General features: G+C 38.4%; 1 protein-coding gene across 1 annotated transcript in view; it reads left to right on the top strand.

Moving 5' to 3' along the window:
* The window catches only part of FER1L6 (fer-1 like family member 6), a 222,837-nt gene that overhangs the window by 184,811 nt on the left and 17,540 nt on the right, over positions 1-20,486 (top strand). The window contains exons 38-39 of the mRNA XM_072606566.1: positions 2,491-2,732; positions 15,571-15,734. Coding sequence (XP_072462667.1) covers positions 2,491-2,732; positions 15,571-15,734 — 406 coding nt within the window. The remainder of the gene's footprint in view (positions 1-2,490; positions 2,733-15,570; positions 15,735-20,486) is intronic.

Below are 20,486 nucleotides of genomic sequence, written 5' to 3'. Positions count from 1 at the left end.
TTTTCTTAATTTTCATCAACAAAGACAAGCACACCAGTATACACAGAAGGATAAAGAGACTTGTATATGAAACCAGGAATTTCTGTTACACAGAAATTATTTTTTAGACATGTATGCTATTAACATGGTAGTAACAATATCAACCTGTTTGTGTCCCTTTCTCAGCTTTTTGTTTGCTTTGGTGTGCATTTTTATGAATAAAGAATGTTCCATCAGTCTTTATACTTCATACACTTTATACTTTAGTGTAGCAGCTGAGAGTTTATAAGACTTTCCCTGAAGCTTTGAGAAGAAACTCAACAGAAGAGGTCAAAGAACCTTTATCTCAAGCTAGGTGGTGCTGGCAGCTTCTTTCCTTCCCAAAGACCTGAATTAGTGATTTTCTTCCAATACATTGTAAGTTCCTTGAGGACAGACTGGTTTTTGCCTCCTTTGTATCCCCAGTGCATAGCATAGTATCTCATACATAGTAGATTCATAATAAATGTTTCTTGATTGATTGATTCCACTTTATAAGTGACTCATTGTTTCAAGATCCACATAGGATCAGAGTGAAAATAGGAAACTGGCTTGCAAAATTAGAAATAACTTGAAGCAGCAAATTAACTATTTAACTAACAAACAATAACAAGCAATGAATGCATCAGGTTTCTACAATGTAGCAAGCTCTGTACAAGGTGCCGAGGATACAAAGATGGAACGGAAATATTTGATTAACAGATATACTGTGTACATATCAAAGTAGGTAATTAATTAAAAAAATAATAATTTTTGTCCTTCAGTCATTTCGGTCATGTCCAACTCTTCATGGCCTCACTTGAAATTTTCTTGGCAAAGATACTGGAGTGGTTTGCGATTTCTTTCTCCAGCTCATTTTACAGATGAGGAAACTGAAGCAAATAGGGTTAAGTGAATTGCCCAGAGTCACACACCTAGTAAGTGTCTGAAGCTAGATTTAAACTCAGGAAGAAGAATCTTCCTGATTTCAGGTCCAGCATTCTAGCCACTGTGCCACATTGCTGCCCTAACTGTAATAATGCCTAACATTTATACTTTGAGATTTGTCAACAGCTTTACAAACATTATCTCATGCAATCCTTACAATAACCCTAGGAGATAGGGGCTATTATTATTATCATTATCCCCATTTTTCAGATGAGGAAATTGAGGCAGAGAGTTGTTAAGTGACTTCATAGAGTTAATTAGATATCTGAGACCCAAGTTAAACTCAGTATCTTCCTGATTCCAGGTCTAGTGCTCTACCCACTGTGCCATCTAGTTGCCTAGGGAAGACACAAGCATCTGGAAAAGAATGAGAGGCTTGTTTATCACAAAAGCAACATGACAGTAACAATGATGACAATGCTATTACTTTAATATCACTTTATAGTTCGAAAAGTCCTTTAAACACTTTGTTTAATTTTAATCTTGAAAGTATAAAGTGTTCTAAAGTTTGCAAAGTCTTTTATATACATCTTCTTGAGCTTGACAACAGCCACATGAGGCAGATGCTCCAGGTAATATTATTCCCTTTTTACAGGTGAGGAAACTGAGACTTGGAGAGGTTAAGTCACTTGCTCAGGGTCACCCATCCAGCATGTGTCACAAGTGAGATTCAGACCCAAGTCTTCTTAGCTCTAAATTCCCCCATAACATTTGGAGTTAGGAGACATGGCTTTTAATCCTATCTCTGTGATAACTCAAATTACTTCTTCAAGCCTCAGTTTCTTCATTTGTAAATGAGTCACTTCTCTAGACTGTAAGATCAACACAGTACCCCTGGGAGGTTGTCAGCCAAAGTATTGTTATCCCATTTTTATGGATGAGAAAGCTGAGGCCCAGGGATCGAAAAATAAGTAAAGCTCAAATGTTTGAAAGTCAGTAAGAGTCAGAGTGAGCATCCTGCTTTGTTGACTTTTTGTTAGTGTTCTTTCCAGGACAAGCAGCATAAATACTATGAGTCTGGTTCTAAGAGAGAGAAAAATTTTAGAAAAGGGCAGATGAATTTCCAGAGCCCTAGCCCACTCTAGAAAATGTGGTCTCAAGCTCAACATCTGAACAGGAAGTAGTTGCTACTGAGCTTTTGGATAATCAAGGCTGTGGGAATTCCCATTTTATTTTGGTTGGGGTAAGGGAGATAAAATGCTGTTTCTCAAAAGGAAATTCAGATAAATGTTTTAAAGCTTCATAAGATGGTTGATGTAGTGAGTCATGCTCAGAGGACAGCTAGGTAGAATAGTGTGTAGACTCTAGACCTAGAATCAAGAAAACTTGAGTTCAAATCCAGCCTCCAACCCTTACTAGCTGTGTAACCCACTAGCAAGTCATTCAACCTCTGTATACATCAGTTTCTTCAACTGTAAAAGGGGATAATAATGGCACCTAACTCAAAGGGCTGTAGGGAGGACCAAATGAGCTAGCATTTTATAATAATTTATAATCATTTAATAAATGTGTATTCCCTTACCCTCCCTTGTTCTCTTCATGTAGATGGTTAAAAGGCATGGAAGAGGATAAGCAAGAGACGGATGTGCATTATAACTCTTTGACTGGAGAGGGCAACTTCAACTGGCGCTTCCTGTTTCCATTTCAGTATCTGCCTGCTGAGAAGCAACTGGTCATCTCCAAAAGGGAACACATCTTTTCCTTAGAAAAGATGGAACGGAAAATTCCAGCTGAACTTGTTCTCCAAGTGTGGGATTTTGAAAGGCTCTCCTCCGATGATTTCCTAGGTAAGTGGGCAGCCCCACTGAGTACACATGAGCAGTCTGACTCATGAGGTAGCATGGCTGCCTCCTGTCCTCCAAACATTGGATCTGGTCCCTGCCCTACAAAGTGTTTGTGGTTATTAGTAGTAATAGACTTAGTCTAAAAGACAGTATGGCCTAATGGAAAGAGAACTGGTTTTAGTCTTAGGGAGACCTCAGTTCAAGTCCTACCTTTGTTTCTTACTGTGTGAGCCTTGGTAAGTCACTTAACCTTACTGATCCAAGCAACTCTCTAAAAGTATATACAACAGAATGGTTGTTTATCTGTACTTGTGGAGGACTCATAGAATCGTTAACCTTAGAGCATGAGGAATTTCGGAGTCCAGTTCTTTCATTTTACAGTTAACAAAACTAAGGCCTGGAGAGGTTAAGTCACTTGTCTGGAAACACACAGGTACTAATCTATCACCTGAAGTGTCCTATGCTGATGAAATCACAGGTTTGGGCCAAAAAATTACAAATTACAAATTAAGATAGACACGTTGACAGGAAGACCATACTGTCTAGTCAGATAGGCAGATGGAATATAGACAGATCTGTGATTTCTTCAGCATGGTTAACTTCATCATGGGTCACCACCTAGACTGAAGTCAGCCTGCCTATGCCTTATCAGAAAAGTCCAAAGGAATTAGTTACCTGATGCACATAGAGGTAAAGAGACTTTCATAAGATTACATAGCTGAGAAGTTGTCAGAAGTAAGATTTGAACTCAGGCCTTCCTGACTCAAAGTCTAGTGGTCTCTCCTCATGACATCTTTTATTTTGTCTAGTCATATACTATTTCTGACATATGAACATAGGAACCACTATGTCCTGTGGTTCCTATTAACTTAGCACATAATAAAAAATAACAGCTCACATTTTTATACTGTTTTATAGTTCTCAAAGATTTTTTAGTCAATCAATAAGCATTTCCTGAGCATCTACTACATGTTGAATACTGTACCAGGTGCTGGAGATACAAAGTCAAAAAACAAAACAATGCTAGCTCTCAAGGAGTTTATGTACTAATGAGTGAGAGAAAGCATGTGGATATGTGTGCATGTAAATACACAGATATATACACAGGAATACATACATATATGTATGTATGCATGCATGTCTGTGGGTGCAGAATGTCCCAAGTACCTTAGCACAGGTTTGAGTTATTTCAATATATTATTAAAGCTTAACAATCACACTAAATCTTTTGAAGACTTTGTGTATGTGTAGATATACATGTGCATACTCATATATATAAACACAAAGTAAGTACAAGGTGATTTTGAATGGAGTACTAGTACCTGTGGGTGGGGGGATTAATGAGGTAAGTCCTTAAACAATCATCATGCATTTATTAAGTACCTACTACGTGATATATGTGTGTGTGTATATATGTGTATATAAAAATATACACACATATATACATACACATATACATACATATATATGTGTGTGTATATATATACAGGATGTTCAAGGAAAACTAGCGCCTCTGGTGTGAGGGCTTGAGAGACCCCTTTCAGGGCTGCTCATCCACCTTTGGTGTCCACCTGACATCTCTCATCTGTGGCTCCATGAAGCTGTAGCATGAGCAGTGACCACACCTTGATAAATCATATCAGTAGATGGGCTAAACCAGGTTAAGGGTAACTGACAAGTCTCAGACCAGACAGTGAGTTAGGGAGATATCTACCCCAAGCATGTGAAGACTTCCTCCAGTGAAATGAGCAGCAGATGAGAACAATTTGTTCCAATGGCCATGAAAGTGGCTAAAGCAGATTCTGTGGAGCGCTTAGAGCTTTGTCAGACATCAAAGATGCCACTCAACCACAGCATCCTAGGTTAATACGAGTTCTCCAGACTTTTGTCCTGTCACTGGACTTTGATGACTGTGGAAGAGAAAGTGAGACTGATGACTGTGCAGCTCTGTCTCACTTAAATCCAATTCAAGCACAACCAAGACATCACCCCATGATATCGTTGCTTCTCTTCAAAACCAAACACAAACAACAATAGCAACTATATGCCAGATAGTGTGTGTGCCAGGTTTTCAGTTTATAAATATGAAAATAAAATCAATCTCTTAACTCACTTACCTCTGACTAGGCCCGATAAACTCCTCTGAGCTCCCTGTTACCTCCAAGATCAAATATAAAGTCCTCTTGTTTGGCATTTATGGTCCTTCCCAACCAGACCCACCTCCACTTTCCAGTCTTCTTATCCTTGATTCTTCTCCATGAACTCTAAGATCTAGGTACACTGGCCTGCTTGTTGGTTCTTGAACAGAACACTCTATCTTCTGTTTCTGGGGCTTTGCATTGGTTGTCCTCTAGGCCTAAAACGTTTTTCCTCCTCACTTTCAAATCTGGACATTTTACAAACATTATAGCACTAGCAAAAATAATTAAATTTAATATTAAAATATTAAATTATTAAAATAGAAATGATACTTATTTGTGTTACCTTATAGGAGAAAGGAAATCCCTAGTTTTCTTGAAGACTCAGCTCAGGCACAACATTCTACCAAATCAATCACTCAATAAGCAATTATTTAATAAGGGCTTATTACGCATCAGGAATTGTGCTAAGTATTGATGATACAAGAAAAGGCAAAACATTTTTTTAAAAGTCCCTGCCCTCAAAGAGCTTACATATGAACAGGGAAGATAGCTAACTTAGATATACCCAGACTTCGGGTTGAGTGCATGGAAAGTGAAGGCTCAACTGATGGGGGACCTGGAAGGATTTCTGAAGAAGGTAGCATTTTGAAAATATGTGTTTTTGTTTCACAAGATAGAGAAACAGGAACTCCAAACTCACTGGCCTTTGGAAGGTTGGAGACAAGTTTTAATGTCGCTTTTCTTGACATCCTTGGCCTCTTTAAAGACATAACTCAATTACTACCTTTGGCAAGAGTCAAATTTTTATATCAATCTCCTCCTTTCCCCCTGAGCTAGTGTTGCTATGGGTGGGATCCAAGACATTTTATATGACACACAAGTGATCAAAAAATTTAATTCAGTTCTATTTAACAGGCATTTCTGAGGAGATTGGATGAGAGGATCCCTAAGGTTCCTTTCCGCTCTTAATCTATGATTCTAAAATCCAAATGTGAGGTACTATATTAGGTTCTAGGAATAAAAAGACAAAATACAAGCAGTCCCTACCCTCAGGTAGCTTATATCCTCTTGGAGTAATACAACAGATACAGTATAGAGTAATATTAGGAGTTGGGCAGAGTACAGACAACTGGGGTAAGTAAGGAAAACCTTCTCATAGGAGGTGATAACTAAGGTGAACCTTGAAGGGAGTTAGGGATTCAAAGAGACAGAGAAAGGAGAGCTTTTCTGGCACAGGGTAAAGCCTATACAAAAATGTGGAGGTGAGAAATAGAAGCCATGTGTGAAGACAGTCAGTTTGCTTGAATAAAGGGTACATAAGAGGAAGCAACGTGAACTAAGTCTGGAAAGATAAACTTCCACACCATGGGAGAACTGTACTCTGAGATGGGCTTTGAAGTATAAAATATGTAATGTCAGAGCTAGAAGGTGAACTATGAAATCATCGAAGTCAACGTCTTCATTTTACTGAGGATGCCTCAGACAAATCAAGTAATGTTTAGCCAGTTAGTAGAAACCTGAGTCCAGGACAATGGTAATTACGAAATATTAGAATGGATTACTCAGGGAAGATATTAAGTATACTTTTTAGAAAACTTTAAAAATAGAAGAGCTTCCTGCCTGCTGGAGAAAGCAGTTCAATTTAATTCAATATTTATCTTACTTCTGTATGCAAGATTCCATACTAGGCACTGAGGATTCAGAAATACTTGTGACATAGACCCTGTGTTCTAGGAGTCAACAGTGTCAAAAAGGAGGAAATTCACACCCATGCACACATCTCATGTGCCCACATGCAACCTATACACACACACATACTCACACATACAAACACATATATGTTGAATGCATATATCCACCCACATATATCCACCCACGCATATATATACATACATACATCCATATATAAATACATAGATATATACCTATATGTGCATATGCACAACTATTTATAAGAAATAGAGAACTCAGCAAAGCATTATGGGAAAAGAAAAAGTGGAAAAAATCACTTATGGGATATGGGATTATAGAAGGCTTTTTGAAAGAGCGAAGGAGGGAGAGATAATATGACCCATATGGCAATTTCCTTCTAGTGATCTGTTCTAAGGAAGCCAAGGTTAAATGCCAATTACCCTAGTCCAAACCTCTATAACCATGAGCTACAACCAGTGGGAATAGAAGAATTGACTGTGATTTTCAAAAAATAGTATAAAGATTTATTAGCCAGATGGAAGAAAAAGATATAGGGGGCCAGGGGGCAGGGGTAGGACAGGGGCTGAGAAGTCACACTGAACTTTGTGAGGAGTGCCAACTAGGGCTTTTCTCAGAAAACATCTAAAATGGATTCTTAAGATGAGACTGCCCCAAATTATTTCTTAAGATCTGATTTCTAAAAACCCCAAAAGAAGCAAGATGTCATTGTGGAAAGAGGCATAGCACTGAAAGCAGATGGCCTGGGTTCAAATCCTGTCACAGACAATAACTGTGTGGATCATGAGCAAGTCACTTTAACTCTCAGAAACTATTATTACATCAGCAAAATAGCAAATAGGAAAAATGATCATTGAATTTATCTACCTCATAGAGTGTTAAAAGAACTTTGCACATCTTAAAAGACCATATAATTATAAATTACTATTTGAAGAGTTGTTAGTTGATTGTTTTTTTTTCATTCAATGAACTGGCTTCTCTTTAACTTTAACTCTCAGAGGTTATTATCTCACCACTAAAATAGCAAACAGAAAAAACGATACTTGAATTATCTACCTCATAGAGTGATAAAAGAACTTTGCACATCTTAAAAAATGATATAATTATGAATTATTATTTGAAGAGTTGTTAGTTGACTATTTTTTTTCTTTCAAAGGACTGACCTCAGAATTACAGTCTGTGGAGCATTGTTTCATGGAATTCAACTTTCCACTCAGATTGGTCAGTTCCTAATCATATTTTTGACATTTCTTCGGTAATATCTTCGTGTCCACTATACTATAGCTGAGAAAATGAGCTGAGGAAAGTGAAGGATTTTTTTTAAAACTACATTGAAGAAGAGGGAGTGATAACAGAAAGGATAGGCAGGGTGATAGACAACAGAGAGAAGACAGAACTAGTTAGTTCTTATTTTGTTTCTGTTCTCTCTGCCAAGGAGAATGACCTTTCAACTAGAGGAAGAAAAAAGACCAGAAAATGACTATTAAGAAGGTGAATGAAGTCTACAGAAGCTGGGACATAGTGAGAGAACACTTTTCTATCCTTGATTAGTTTAGATCACTAGTCCTGGGGCAGCTAGGTGGTGCAGTGGATAGAGTATCAGTGCAGGAGTCAGGAGGACCTAAGTTCAAATCTCACCTCAGACACTTGACATTCACTAGCTGTGTGACCTTCAAGTCACTTAACCCCATTTGCTTCATCCTGGGTCATCTCCAGTCATCCTGATGAATATCTGGTCACTGGATTCAGATGGCTCTGGAGGAGAAGTGAGGCTGGTGACCGTGCACAGCCCTCCCTCACTCAAAATAAAGTCACGTGCAAGTCATGTCATTATTTCTCTGATGTCATGGTCTTCTTCAGCAACAAAGGACGAACACACACAGATCACTAGTCCTAGACAAACTATGTATCACTGACCCTGTGACAGAATCACTACTCCCCAGCTCTCTGGTGAGTTTTGTGTCTTAAGTCCTCCAGCAGCTTTCAATACAGTCTACTGTGACTCTCCCCACAGGTATGCATGACCAACACAGGAAAGGTGTCTAGGGAAGCAAGTGCCTCTGCTTGCTGCTTTGTCATCCGAGGTCCATCTGGTTTTAATACTCTTCCTCCTGACTGAATAGACAGACTCATAGAATAAAGATTCATTTAAAACTGCTGGCTCAAAATTTGGGGCCACAGCTGCTTTTATAGATTGGCAGCCTCAGAGGGGAAGGGGTCTAGGGTCTCATCAGGGTGTGTACCAGTAGCTGCTGCCTTTCTGCTCTACCACGTATCAATAGTCCTACCTTCCCAACTGTGGCAAAATAATTTCAAAAAGTGGCTTTGTGGTTTTTAATCAATGTGGAGGCTCCTTTCTGAAATGTCTCCCGTTGGCCACCATTTCTGAAAGGCTAAGGGGTCCAATTGCTGTTGCTGCACTGTTTTTCAGTGGTATCTGACTCTTTGTGTCTCCATTTAGGGTTTTCTTGGCAAAGACACTGTAGAGGTTTGCAATTTCCTTTTCCAGCTCATTTTACAGATGAGGAAATGAGGCAAACAGAGTTAAGTGATTTGCCCAAAGTCATGCAGCTAATAAGTGTCTGAGGCTGGATTTGAGTTCAGGAAAAGGAGTCTTCCTGATTCCAGGCCTGGAGCTATATCCATTGGGCCACTTACCTGCCATTAGGGGACCAGGATTAGGAGTAAATTGCTTCTCATAGAGGGACTGCCACAAGCTTGCTATGAATTTTCCTTCTTATTGTCGGTATCTTCAGTCCAACTGTGTTTGCTGCTGGGGCTACCTCCAGTTCAAGTCAGATGCTCCTTCCGTTCTTTATTCATCATCGCATTACTCATCAGTCCCCTTGCTTTGGATCATTTCCTCAGTTTCATCTCTTGGTTCTGTTTTCTATTTCAATGTCTGTTAACATTTCTATCTCTTCAAGTCTCAGCTGAACATTTGCTTGCCTTTCTGGAATGAGCAGAATTTCCCAGTTGATTGTGACCCACACTTAATTAAAGGAGCCTTGAGGATTTTTTTAAAGAATCATTAACGAAACTGCTTAATTAAAATGAGACCTACCCCAGCTACATGATTCTCTACTCAACTTCTTCTCACATCTTAATGTATTCCATGTGTCCCAGATAATTCCTTCTGGTCCCTGAGGCAGATTGAAGTCTGTGTGGTTTGTCTCTGAGATCCTTGGAATTAATTTTTCATTTAACATTTAACACTTGCAGGTCCCTATGTAATATACAATTACATGGTAATTATTTTATTACCATCATCTACAAACCTAGGATTAAATCAAAATTTGGACTGGTTCTTATAGTTTCCCCAGGTGTATAATAACCCACATTTCAAGCATTCAAAATGTCCATTTGTCTACAATCTGGAAAATAAAGCCTTCTCTTGACTATACTATAAAATCCAGTGGCCACCTCATCTCTCTCATCCCTTCCATTGCTAAACTTTTTAAAAATGCTATTTTTCCCACTCCTTCCTCAGCTCCTTGTGATCTGGCTTCTGTTCCCACAATCCTTCAAATGAAACTATTCTCTCAATGGTCACCAATGACCCCTAAATCTCCCAAACCAAGGCTTTCAATTTTTTAATCATCATCTCTCTTTGCCTCTCTACAACTTTTGAAATGATCCTCCTGTATAGTCTTTTCTCCCTTGGTTTCAGTGATGCCATGGTCTCTTAGTCCTCCTACCTTTCTAACAACTCCTTTTCTTTTCTCCTCACCCTCTTCCCAGGCCCTTATTGTACCTATTTCCAAACCCATTGGGAAGCTTTTTGTCTTTGACCTTCTTTTCTCCCCTCCTCTGTTCCATCTCCTTCTCTTTCCTTCATTCTTTTCTTTTTCCTTCTTTCTTTCCCTTTCCTCCTCCTCCCTTTCCCTTCTATTTCATTCCTTTCCCTTCTTCCCAATTCTCTTCCTTGTCTCCTCTTTCTGCAATCTCTCCCTTTTCCTTTTCATTCACTCAACTATCACTTCTCTGTACTTGATCTAATTCTGACTTCTCTTTTTACCTCTAAACTTGTATAGTTATCCCTTCTGCATTGTGGGGGTTAGGGGCCCAGCACCCCTGCAATCTGGAAAATCCAGTTAAAATCTTTTGGTCCTCCCTTCATACCAGAGAAGAAGTCTGGATTTTTTCTTTTTCTTTTATGGAGTGTTTACCTTATTGTAAAATTTGGGTCAAGTGTTTGGTCATAGGCTCTTTGTTGTCTGCTAGCCTTCACTTGTTGACTGTGGCTTCTGCAAAACTCCAAAAAAAAAATTCCCATTTAATTTCTTATGCATACCTGTGACATATCAGAACTGTGAAATGGAAAGTCATAATGTGGAAGGGACAACCGTATTTTTAACTTCTTATAGGACATATCCACCTATATGTCCCATGGGTATTTCAAATGAGTCCTTTGCCTTCCCTCCCATCCCAGAGCTGCTCCCCTCAAAAAAAAAAAAAAAAAGCCCAAACAAACCCTACTCCTTCTAAATTCACTACTTCTATCAGTAGTACTACTATTAGTTTGCCTCCCACATTCACAACCTTGAAAAATATCTTCTATTTTTTCCTTTTCCTCATTTCTCATGTACAATCAATAACATAATCCTGCCATTCCAAATTCTGAAACATCCCATGCAACCTCTCTCTCTCCTGGCTGGTGATCCCACAACTGCTTTAGTACAAGATTTCATTCTACTTATGTGGGCGACTATCACAATAGCTTCTTCATAAGTTTTTCTACTCCCACTCTCTACTCAGAACCTCGTACCCCTGCCAAAATAAACTTTCACACATGTAGATCTGACCATGTCACTTTCCTGCTCAAAACACTTTAATGTCTCCCTATTTCTTCTTGAGCATATTCCAAATCAATCAAGCAAACAAAATTTTATTAAGCCTGTTCTACATGTTTGATACTGTGGAGATAAAAAAAACTCAGCAATCTTCAAGGAACACATAAACTGTCATGGGAGATAATTTGTACATATGTAAGTATATTAAAAAGGGATAAAGAATGATTTTGGAGATGGGCCCCTTCCTTGGACACCATTCTTCTATGTATGTTGCCTCCCAAATTAAGCTTCTTGAGGGCAGCTTTGCATTTATGTTCCTAGCTATTGATAAGTATAGGGTCAGGAAAGACTTCATGTAGAAGGTGGTACTTGAGATGAGTCTTGAAGAACCTAGGGATTCTAAGAGTTAGAAGTGAGAAGTAGTATGTTACATGAACAGTGGATAACCAGTGCAGTGAGACCAAGATAAGAAACGGAGTGTCATCTGTAAAGAACAGCAAGAAGGTCAGATAAGTCTTAATGAAGTCTTAAGATTTAGTAGGTTGGCAGGTTGGGTTTAGGTTGTGAAGGGATTTGAATGAATGAATGAATTGAAAGCATATAAGTGTTTACTATGTGCCAAGTACTGTGCAAAGTGCTGAAAATATAAATACAAAATTGAGACAGTCTCTACCTTCAAGGAGCTTACCTTCTAATGAGATAGGCAACACATATAAGAGAGATGTGTCCAGGTAAGGGAATTATGGCCTGGGTGATCTAAGATGGTAGATGGTACGCTAGGGTTATCTACTAACACACTCTTTCCAGAGGCAATGGTAATGCTGATTTGATTACAGTTCTCAAAATAAGAAGTCAAAAGGCAAGGGGAGGGGTAATGGGGTAGGGGGAAGCAAGACACAATATGGATGAAATATAATTCAGGACAAAGATAAAGATACTTATATATAGAGAGAACAGAACCATGTGGCTTAGCTCCCGCTACATTGTATATATTGGAGATTATATTCGCTTTTAGAGATAATGAGGAACCCATGGAGTTTGTTGAGTAGGGGATTGATATGTCTTATCTGTGCTTTAGGAAAAATTATTTTGGCAACTGTGTGGAGAATGGATTGGAGGCAGGGAAATCTGCACCACCTTCTCTGCCTCATGCTTGTCAATTCATGCTTGGCCTTTACTCTGAGTTAGTATTTCTCAAACATGGAGACAGAGAGAGACTTTCAGAAAAGGTAACCAGGGTAGTAGAAGGAGCACTAGCACAGGAGTAGTGACTTGGTAAATGGTTAAGAACCAGCTCTCCAGGGGGAAGTATATGAGGGGCACACTTTAAGTTTAATCTGCATTAATGACATTTTCTCCATCACTTTTTAAATCTAGATAATCAGTAAAGTAATAAATCAAGGCCTGATTTGTAGCATTTGTAGGTATGAACGCTTGCTCACACAGAAAATTGAATAATCTTTGTGCAAGCTAACTCCAGCACATTCTGAGTGGTGGGTTTCAGTTTCCTTGTTTATAAAATGCACATAATAACATTATTTATTTCACAAAGTTATTATGAGGATCAAATGAGACAATTAGAGTGTGACAGGTGGTACGGGAGGGAGGGGTGAAGATTAGTGTTACTGGATCCACCTGTACCTGGCTCCTTATCCTTCATTCCCCAATCTGCAGGATGCAGTGGGTTGTCAACATAATTAAATAATTAATTAACCAGCTGTGGGTAATTTGGCCATCAAATAGCATTAACTTTAGGCCATCAATTTTGTAATTGTGACTGTTCACTTTTCTATCCATCTGGATGATATATTTTCTAAAATGCAGTGCTCAGAACTACATCCAATAGTTAAAATTGGTCTGAGCAGTGTACAGTGAAATGGGATTATTACTTCCCTTGCTCAAGATGCTAGACATCTTTAAATGGTGCTTAAAACTGCACTAGCTTTTTAGGAAGTTACAGAATGCTGCTCACTCCTGGTAATAATAGCTAACATTTATTTAACACTTACTGTGTGCCAGGCACTGTGTTAGGCACTTTATTATCTTGTTTCATCCTCAAAACAATCCTGGGAGGTGGTAAGTACCATTTCTATTCCCATTTTACAGTTGAGGAAACTGTGGCCAACAAAAGTTAAGTGACTTGCCCAAGGTCACACAGCGAGTAAGTATCTGAGGTCACATTTGAACTTAGATCTTACTGACTATAGGCCCAGGATTCTATCTACTGTACCACCTAGCTGCCTCTAATGAGCTTGCATTTAACTAAAATTTTCAGATTTTTTCACTTGCTCTCTTTGCTAACCACATTTCCCTCAACTTGTATTAATAGAGTTGATTTTTCTAACCTAGGTTTAAGACTTTGCTTGGTTATTAAATTCACTGCGCTCCCCTCCCCCATGTCAAGGTCTCTTTGCATCAGGATTCTGTTATCCATTGTACTAGATGATCCTCCAATCTTTCCTCAACTACAAATTAACTAAGTGTCTTCCAAGTTATTAACTGAAATAGAACCAAGGACCAAGCCTTTGAAGACTTCACTAGAGACTTCCTTGCAGGTTGACATTGATCCAAAGATCAAAAGTCTTTAAATAAAGACCAATTCCATAATCACCCAACTGTGACGTCAACCAGATGTCTTCTCTCTGTCTTCAAGGAAATCGGGAGATATTTTGCTGACTGTATTACAGCAAGCCAGATACATTATGTCTGTGATGTTCCCATGATCTGTTTGTCTAATAATTGTCAAAAAAGGAAATGAGGCAAATTTGGAATGATTTGTTCTTAACAAACCCATTGTGGCTCATAGTGCTCACATCTTCTTTTTAACTGCTCCCAAATCAGAGGCAAAGTTCCCTCTAACACCTAAAATGCTATATAAATGGAAGATATTACTATCTTTCAGTGTGTCTGCAGTGAATCTTGAGGGTGCCACCAGAATAGGACCTACAGTATGGGGATATCTCACATGGAGATATCCCATAGTAAACACTATGGAGAAAAGTTGGCTTCCTTCTCTTAAATTCTTCAACTGCATAGTCTCTCTGCCAACCTTTAAGGTGCATTGTTGATGGGTTGGTTGTTGTCCTTTGTTCTTGAAGAGGACCAAAATGATATCACAATGCTAAAGTCAAGTTTCAGTGTGTCTGACTGTGGTTGATCAGAGCAATGCGTGCTCAGAATTCTTTACCATAAGTCGGACACAAATAGTCAGTGTGAACATTTTGTGTATTGTACTCTTCAAAGAATCTGAGAGGTAATTTTTATGTCCTTTGGAAGGAGGGAAGGAAACCAGAGCAGCTGGGCTACCTTAAAAAAAACTATGGAATGATATTCATACTTGAAAACCACATTTCTCAAAGTTTTGTAGAGCTTGTGATGACATTTTTACAACAAGCACAGGGCCTAGCACGGAGTTCATTGAATGAATGAAATTGTTTAAAGACCTCTATTTTAAAGAGGCAACCAGGTGATGTGGTGGTTAGAGTTCTGGACTTGGAGCCAGGAAGACCTAAGCCTGAATCATTCATCAAATGCTTATTAGCCATGTGGTCCTGGTGTGAGGACACAAGATTTGTAGAGGGGCATACTGTCGTAGCCAGCTATGCCAGGTATAAGACCAAACATAAGGGGGCTGAGCTGTCGTAGGGACATAGACCTTCTGAAAGAATACCGAGATACTGAAGAAAGAGGGTCCATGCCAGCTTCATTATGAATAGGTTTTATTAGAGTTAATTGGATTGATTAGGGGCATTTAGTCATGAGACAAAGTTCCTGGAAGTAGGAAAACAGAATGGTGGATCACCACACCAGCCCCAAGCCAGATCAGTTTTATATAGAAACAGATCAAAGAAGACATAGTGCCAGGGATGGCCCAGGGTCATGTGCGAGTATTCTCACAAGATAGTTGGAGTCTCTTTTGCTGTTTGCATTTACTCAAGAACAGTTTACACTCTCCTGTGCAGCCATAGGTCACACTTTCACACTCTGGCAGCCATCATACACCTGAGCAGTTCATTTAATCCCTCTCAGTCTCAGTTTGCTCATGTGTAAAATTAGACTAATAGTACCAATCTTTCAGAATTTTTGCAAGGAACAAATGAGATATAATATTTAAAATACTTTGCAAACCTCCAAGTGCTATGTAAGTGTTCACTATTATCACTACGGAGATTAAAAGGTATGGGTTTTTCTTTCTAGGTTCTCTAGAAATGAACCTCAATGGCTTCCCTCGAGCAGCAAAATCTGCCAAGGCCTGTGATCTTCCTAAATCTGGCAACTTGAGTGAGGAAAACAAAATCTCAATATTCCAGCAGAAGCGGGTGAGGGGCTGGTGGCCTTTTGTCAAAGCTGGAGAGCTCACCGTAAGTAAATGAAGAGACAGAACTTTATATAAATCTTTTAGTGTCCGAGGGAAGTTTCCATGCCTGGAGTTCCCTATGCTATTTAAGTTACAGATCTGAAACAAAAACCATTTTTGTGACAGTTCAATATATTTAGTTGATTAATTATCTTTGAGATAATCTCTGAATCAGTTTTCGCTCTGTGGGAATTAACCTTAAAAGCCCTAGTGTTAACTTTTCAGTGAGCATTCCTTGACTTCAGCCTTGAACAATTACTTAAATAATGCAACAATAATGCTATGACTAGCTTATCATATCATACATAGGGGCTGGGGAAAGGGTAAGAATGCAATACAAAAGTAATCTGTCTTTTAAAAAATTTTCCAGGGTTGTAATAGCCTGTAGTTTACAACACATGAAAGTCTTTGTCCATTATCAGAATGGCAGAAGTGTGGTTTAATGGGAGAAATCCTGGCTTTGAAGTTAAAATGCTTGCATTTATAAGGAAGCTAGGTGGATAGAGCACCAGCACTGAAATCAGGAGGACCTGAGTTCAAATCTTGCCTCAGGCACTTGTGGCCAAAGTCAAGCCAAATTAATTCTCAGCTTTGCCATTTTTTTTTTTTAGATTTGTGTCCTTGGGCAAGTTACTTATTGCTGTGCCCTTCAGTTTCAACACCTGTAAAATGGGAGCAGTAATTCTTCCCTTTTCTACATCATAGGACTACTTTGAGGTTCTCACAATATATAACGCATGGGAAATGTTTTCTACATCTCCTTGGTTGTGCCAGGAGGTAGAGCTCATAGTCACTGGATCTTTAAGTGAAATTTGGATTGACCATCTAGCAAAGATGTTTGAGAAGGGATATTCAGGTATAGTTTGGGCTAGATAACTTTAGAGGTTCCTTTTGTAATTCTACTAGGTAAAAATATGTTGTTATTATTATTAGAACAGTTACAATTCTTACTACTGCTCCTATTGCTTCTTTTACTTTGAATCTGGACAATAGGCATTCTTCATTCACTTTGTTTTTCCTGCATAGATAGACCAGACTCTGTTGAATGATTATAGATCTCATTGAGGAAGTTCTACAAGGTTCTGGGATTTGATGTAATTAGCCCAAGGTCCTAGAGCAGAGGTTCCCAACCTTATTTGGCCTACTGCCTCCTTTTCAAAAAAAATTACTCAGCACCCCACTGGAAATCTGCTTTTTTTTAATCTTTAGCAGATTTTTTAAAAATTTGCATCATTTCAAAAAAAGTTTAGTAATTTATTGTATTGTTTTGTTCTTGCATTAAAATTTTGATGATGCAATACTGCATATATATAGTATCGTATTGTAAACAAGTCATTATACACATATATTTCTGCCAATGCATGCTGGACTTCCCAACAACGTGCAACACGCTCACCTGCCAACACTTGCTTGTTAAGACTTGTTGGTGGACTTGACCACTGATGGGTTATAATTTGCATTTTGTGTGTTTATTTGGAAAATAATGTAATCATTATGACTTTAACTCTGTTATAAAACAGATGAAACATGTACAAACAGTTTTTTCAAAATTTTTTTGTCTTTCCTTATGCTTCTGCTGCCCCTTATTTTTATTCAACTCTTCACAATTGCTCCCAAGACTACTACCACCCCCTCTGGATAGTTCTAGTACCCGCCTGGGGGTAGTATCACCCACTTTGGAAACCTACATCCTAGAGAATCCATATCCACTGCAATACATTATAAATGAGAAATTTTAGAAGAGAAGTTTTATATATATATATCAGCCAAGAAATGCTTGAATAAAAAAGTAGATGGGTAGACCATGTAATGAAAGCAAGGGATGACCCATGGACCACCTATACGTTCCACTGGTATTCTTGCAACACTGAAACTTAAGTAAAGATCTTAAAATAGTGATTCTCAAACTTTTAGGCTTCAGGACACCTTTGCATTTCTAAATCATTTTTGAGGACTCCAAAAAACTTTTGTTTATGTAACATTTCTATCTAAATTTACCCTATTAGAAATCTGATAAATTTTAAAAATATATACTAATTCATTTAAAGTAACAATAATAAGCCCCTTACATGTTAACAAAAATAACATATTTTAATGGAAAAAAACTTTATCTTCCAAACCCAGTCAATCTAATGAGAAGACTGACATTGTTTTATGTACTTTTGAAAATCTCTTTAATGTCTGACTTAATAGAAGACAGCTGGATTCTCATATCTGCATCTGCATTCAATCTGTTGTAACTTGTTGCTTTGACTGAAATAGATAAAAAACAAATCTGGCCTCACACAGATACATAATTGGAAAAGAGAGGGCATTTTAATAGGTAAAAAACATCATAGTATTATTGTAAAAATAGCTTTGACTGAAAGTAGCCCCTGAAAGAATCTTGAGTAACTCCATGGGCCCAGAGACCACACTTTGAGAACTGTTGCTCTATAATATTAAGCAGATTCCATGTCAGACTCGTGAGAGGGCATGGACGAGAAGTCCACAGGAGTGATAAGTTTGGAGAGTTTATGATTTGTATTGATGGAAGAAATACATTGATGAGATCCAAGATTCATTGGAGTGTTGAAGGATTATTTTCAGATGTATATGGTACATTATAGCTGTATAGGTTGGCTATTCTATTATGTTGTTGTTCAGTTGTTTTCAGTTGTGTCCAGCTCTTTTGTGACCTCATTGGGGATTTTTCTTAGCAAAGATTAGTGAAGTGGTTTGCCATTTTCTTCTCTAGATCATTTTACAGTTGAGGAAACTGAGGCAAACAGGGTTAAGTGATATGCCCATGGTCACACAGCTAGTAAGTGTCTGAGGCTGGATTTGAACATAGGAAAATGAGTCTTCCTGACTCCAAGCTGAGTACTCTACCCACTGTGCCACCTAGCTGCAGGGGGGTAAACTGATTATCTCTGGAACTACAAAGTAGATGTTATTTGTGATATATCTAGTCAAGTGGAAACCATACTTAATAGAGTCAGAAAGCCTAAGTTCAAGTCTGACCTCTAACAAAATGAGCTTGGGAAAATTGTCATGAAATGATGATCATAGCTTAAAAACATTATTTTAGAGAGCACCATCATTTTTGTGTTTGCATCACCAGCATCTAGCACAGTGTTTGACCACAGTAGCTGTTTTACAAATGATTGTTGAATGAATGAACCAAATTATATGAGGACTTTAACAGAAAGTACTATGTTTAAAATCAGAAGTCCCGGATCCCTCCTTGGGCCAGTTTCCTCACCCATGAACTGAGTGGAGAATGAATAAGATGACTTCTAAAGTCCTTCTAGCTCTGAACCTGTTGCTGTAAAAATGTTCACCTCAATTTTTAAAATTTAGCAAGCATTTATTAAGTATCTGCTGGGTGCCAGACCTTGTAGGGTATGTAAAGTCATAGAGCTCTCATGGAGTTGATGGTCCAGTAGGTGAAAACATAGCACAAACACATAAGACATTACTGTGATTTCCTTGGGTCACCTATGTTCTGATGGTTTTATTTGTTGTTTTATCCCTGGATAAGAGCTTGGTTGTAACAATGGTCTGGGACATGAGAAGTAGTACCTATGGGTCAGGTCATTGAACTCACCCCAAAATAATTTGAGAGAGATGATTATTTCTCACCTATATTAATATCCAATTATTGAACTATTACTAAGGGTTTTTCCCCTCTTCCTTTTCCTTATTTAGAAAATCAATCTCTGTAGGCTATTCATATAACCTTTGAAGTACAAGGCTGATAACGAACTGAAATACTGGGCAAGATACATGCAACTGGGAAAACTTAGATTCGATCAAAAGATGAAGAAATTTTAGTTTAGTTGAACTGGTGGCTTCTGGCCCATTGTGTTTTAGTTAGATCTGGGTGGAAGTGGATTCCCCCTTTTGTCCAGATCACTCTAGATGGGGGTCATATGGGTATAGATAAATTTCTTTGACCAAGACTGAATGATCACTCATGTCCTTCAGACCTTCATTAGAATAAGCCTACCTCTCATTATAACATTCATTCTCTTATCATTTGTTAAGCAATCAGAGTTGATTTTCAACCTCAGGTGAGCCCCCTTTTCCAAAGGTTTTATAAGTATTGAAGGTTTCACAGATTGGATCTCTGCTCACGGAGAGGAACAAATTAGCTAGTTTTATTGATTACTTGCTAGCTGTAGTTAATAAAATTGATTGTAATTTACCCAGAAATCCTGTTTCTCAGAAATTTTCACTTGTCACAAATTCAAGCCAGAGAGAAGAAACAGGCTTTGGTTACTATCCAGGATAGTCCCATGTCTTGGTTCAGTTTCAAGGATGTTGAAGAAAGAATCCATTGCATTACTCCTGAAAGAATGTAACCTGGGCCACTCAGGGTTAGCAGAGGACTGGGCATCCCCTCATATCAGGTACTAGACACAGTGATAAGTTTTAGTTAACTGCACACTCAATATATATGGGTCAGCACAGCAGTCAAAAAGCCTGAGTTGAAATAAGAGAGCTGTATCTTCCAAAGTGAAACATTGTCCTTTGCCCTACTCAGGCCATGGGTGGACTACTGGACATTTCTGAGTGCTATATTTTAGGAAGGACATTGATAAACAAGTAAATATCCCCCCCTCCCCCAAAATGGCCAGGATGGCAGCAGGACTAGCGACCTTATCATAGGAGCAACAGATTAGAAAATGGGGATATTTAGTCTAGAAAAGAAGAGAAAATTCAGGGAAAGAGGCATAGCATCCATCTTCAAGTATAAGAAGAGCTATCATAT

This window comes from Notamacropus eugenii, chromosome 4 (assembly GCF_028372415.1).
Source record: "Notamacropus eugenii isolate mMacEug1 chromosome 4, mMacEug1.pri_v2, whole genome shotgun sequence".
NCBI classification, from domain to species: domain Eukaryota; kingdom Metazoa; phylum Chordata; class Mammalia; order Diprotodontia; family Macropodidae; genus Notamacropus; species Notamacropus eugenii.
This window is presented reverse-complemented; position numbering and strand designations above follow the sequence as displayed.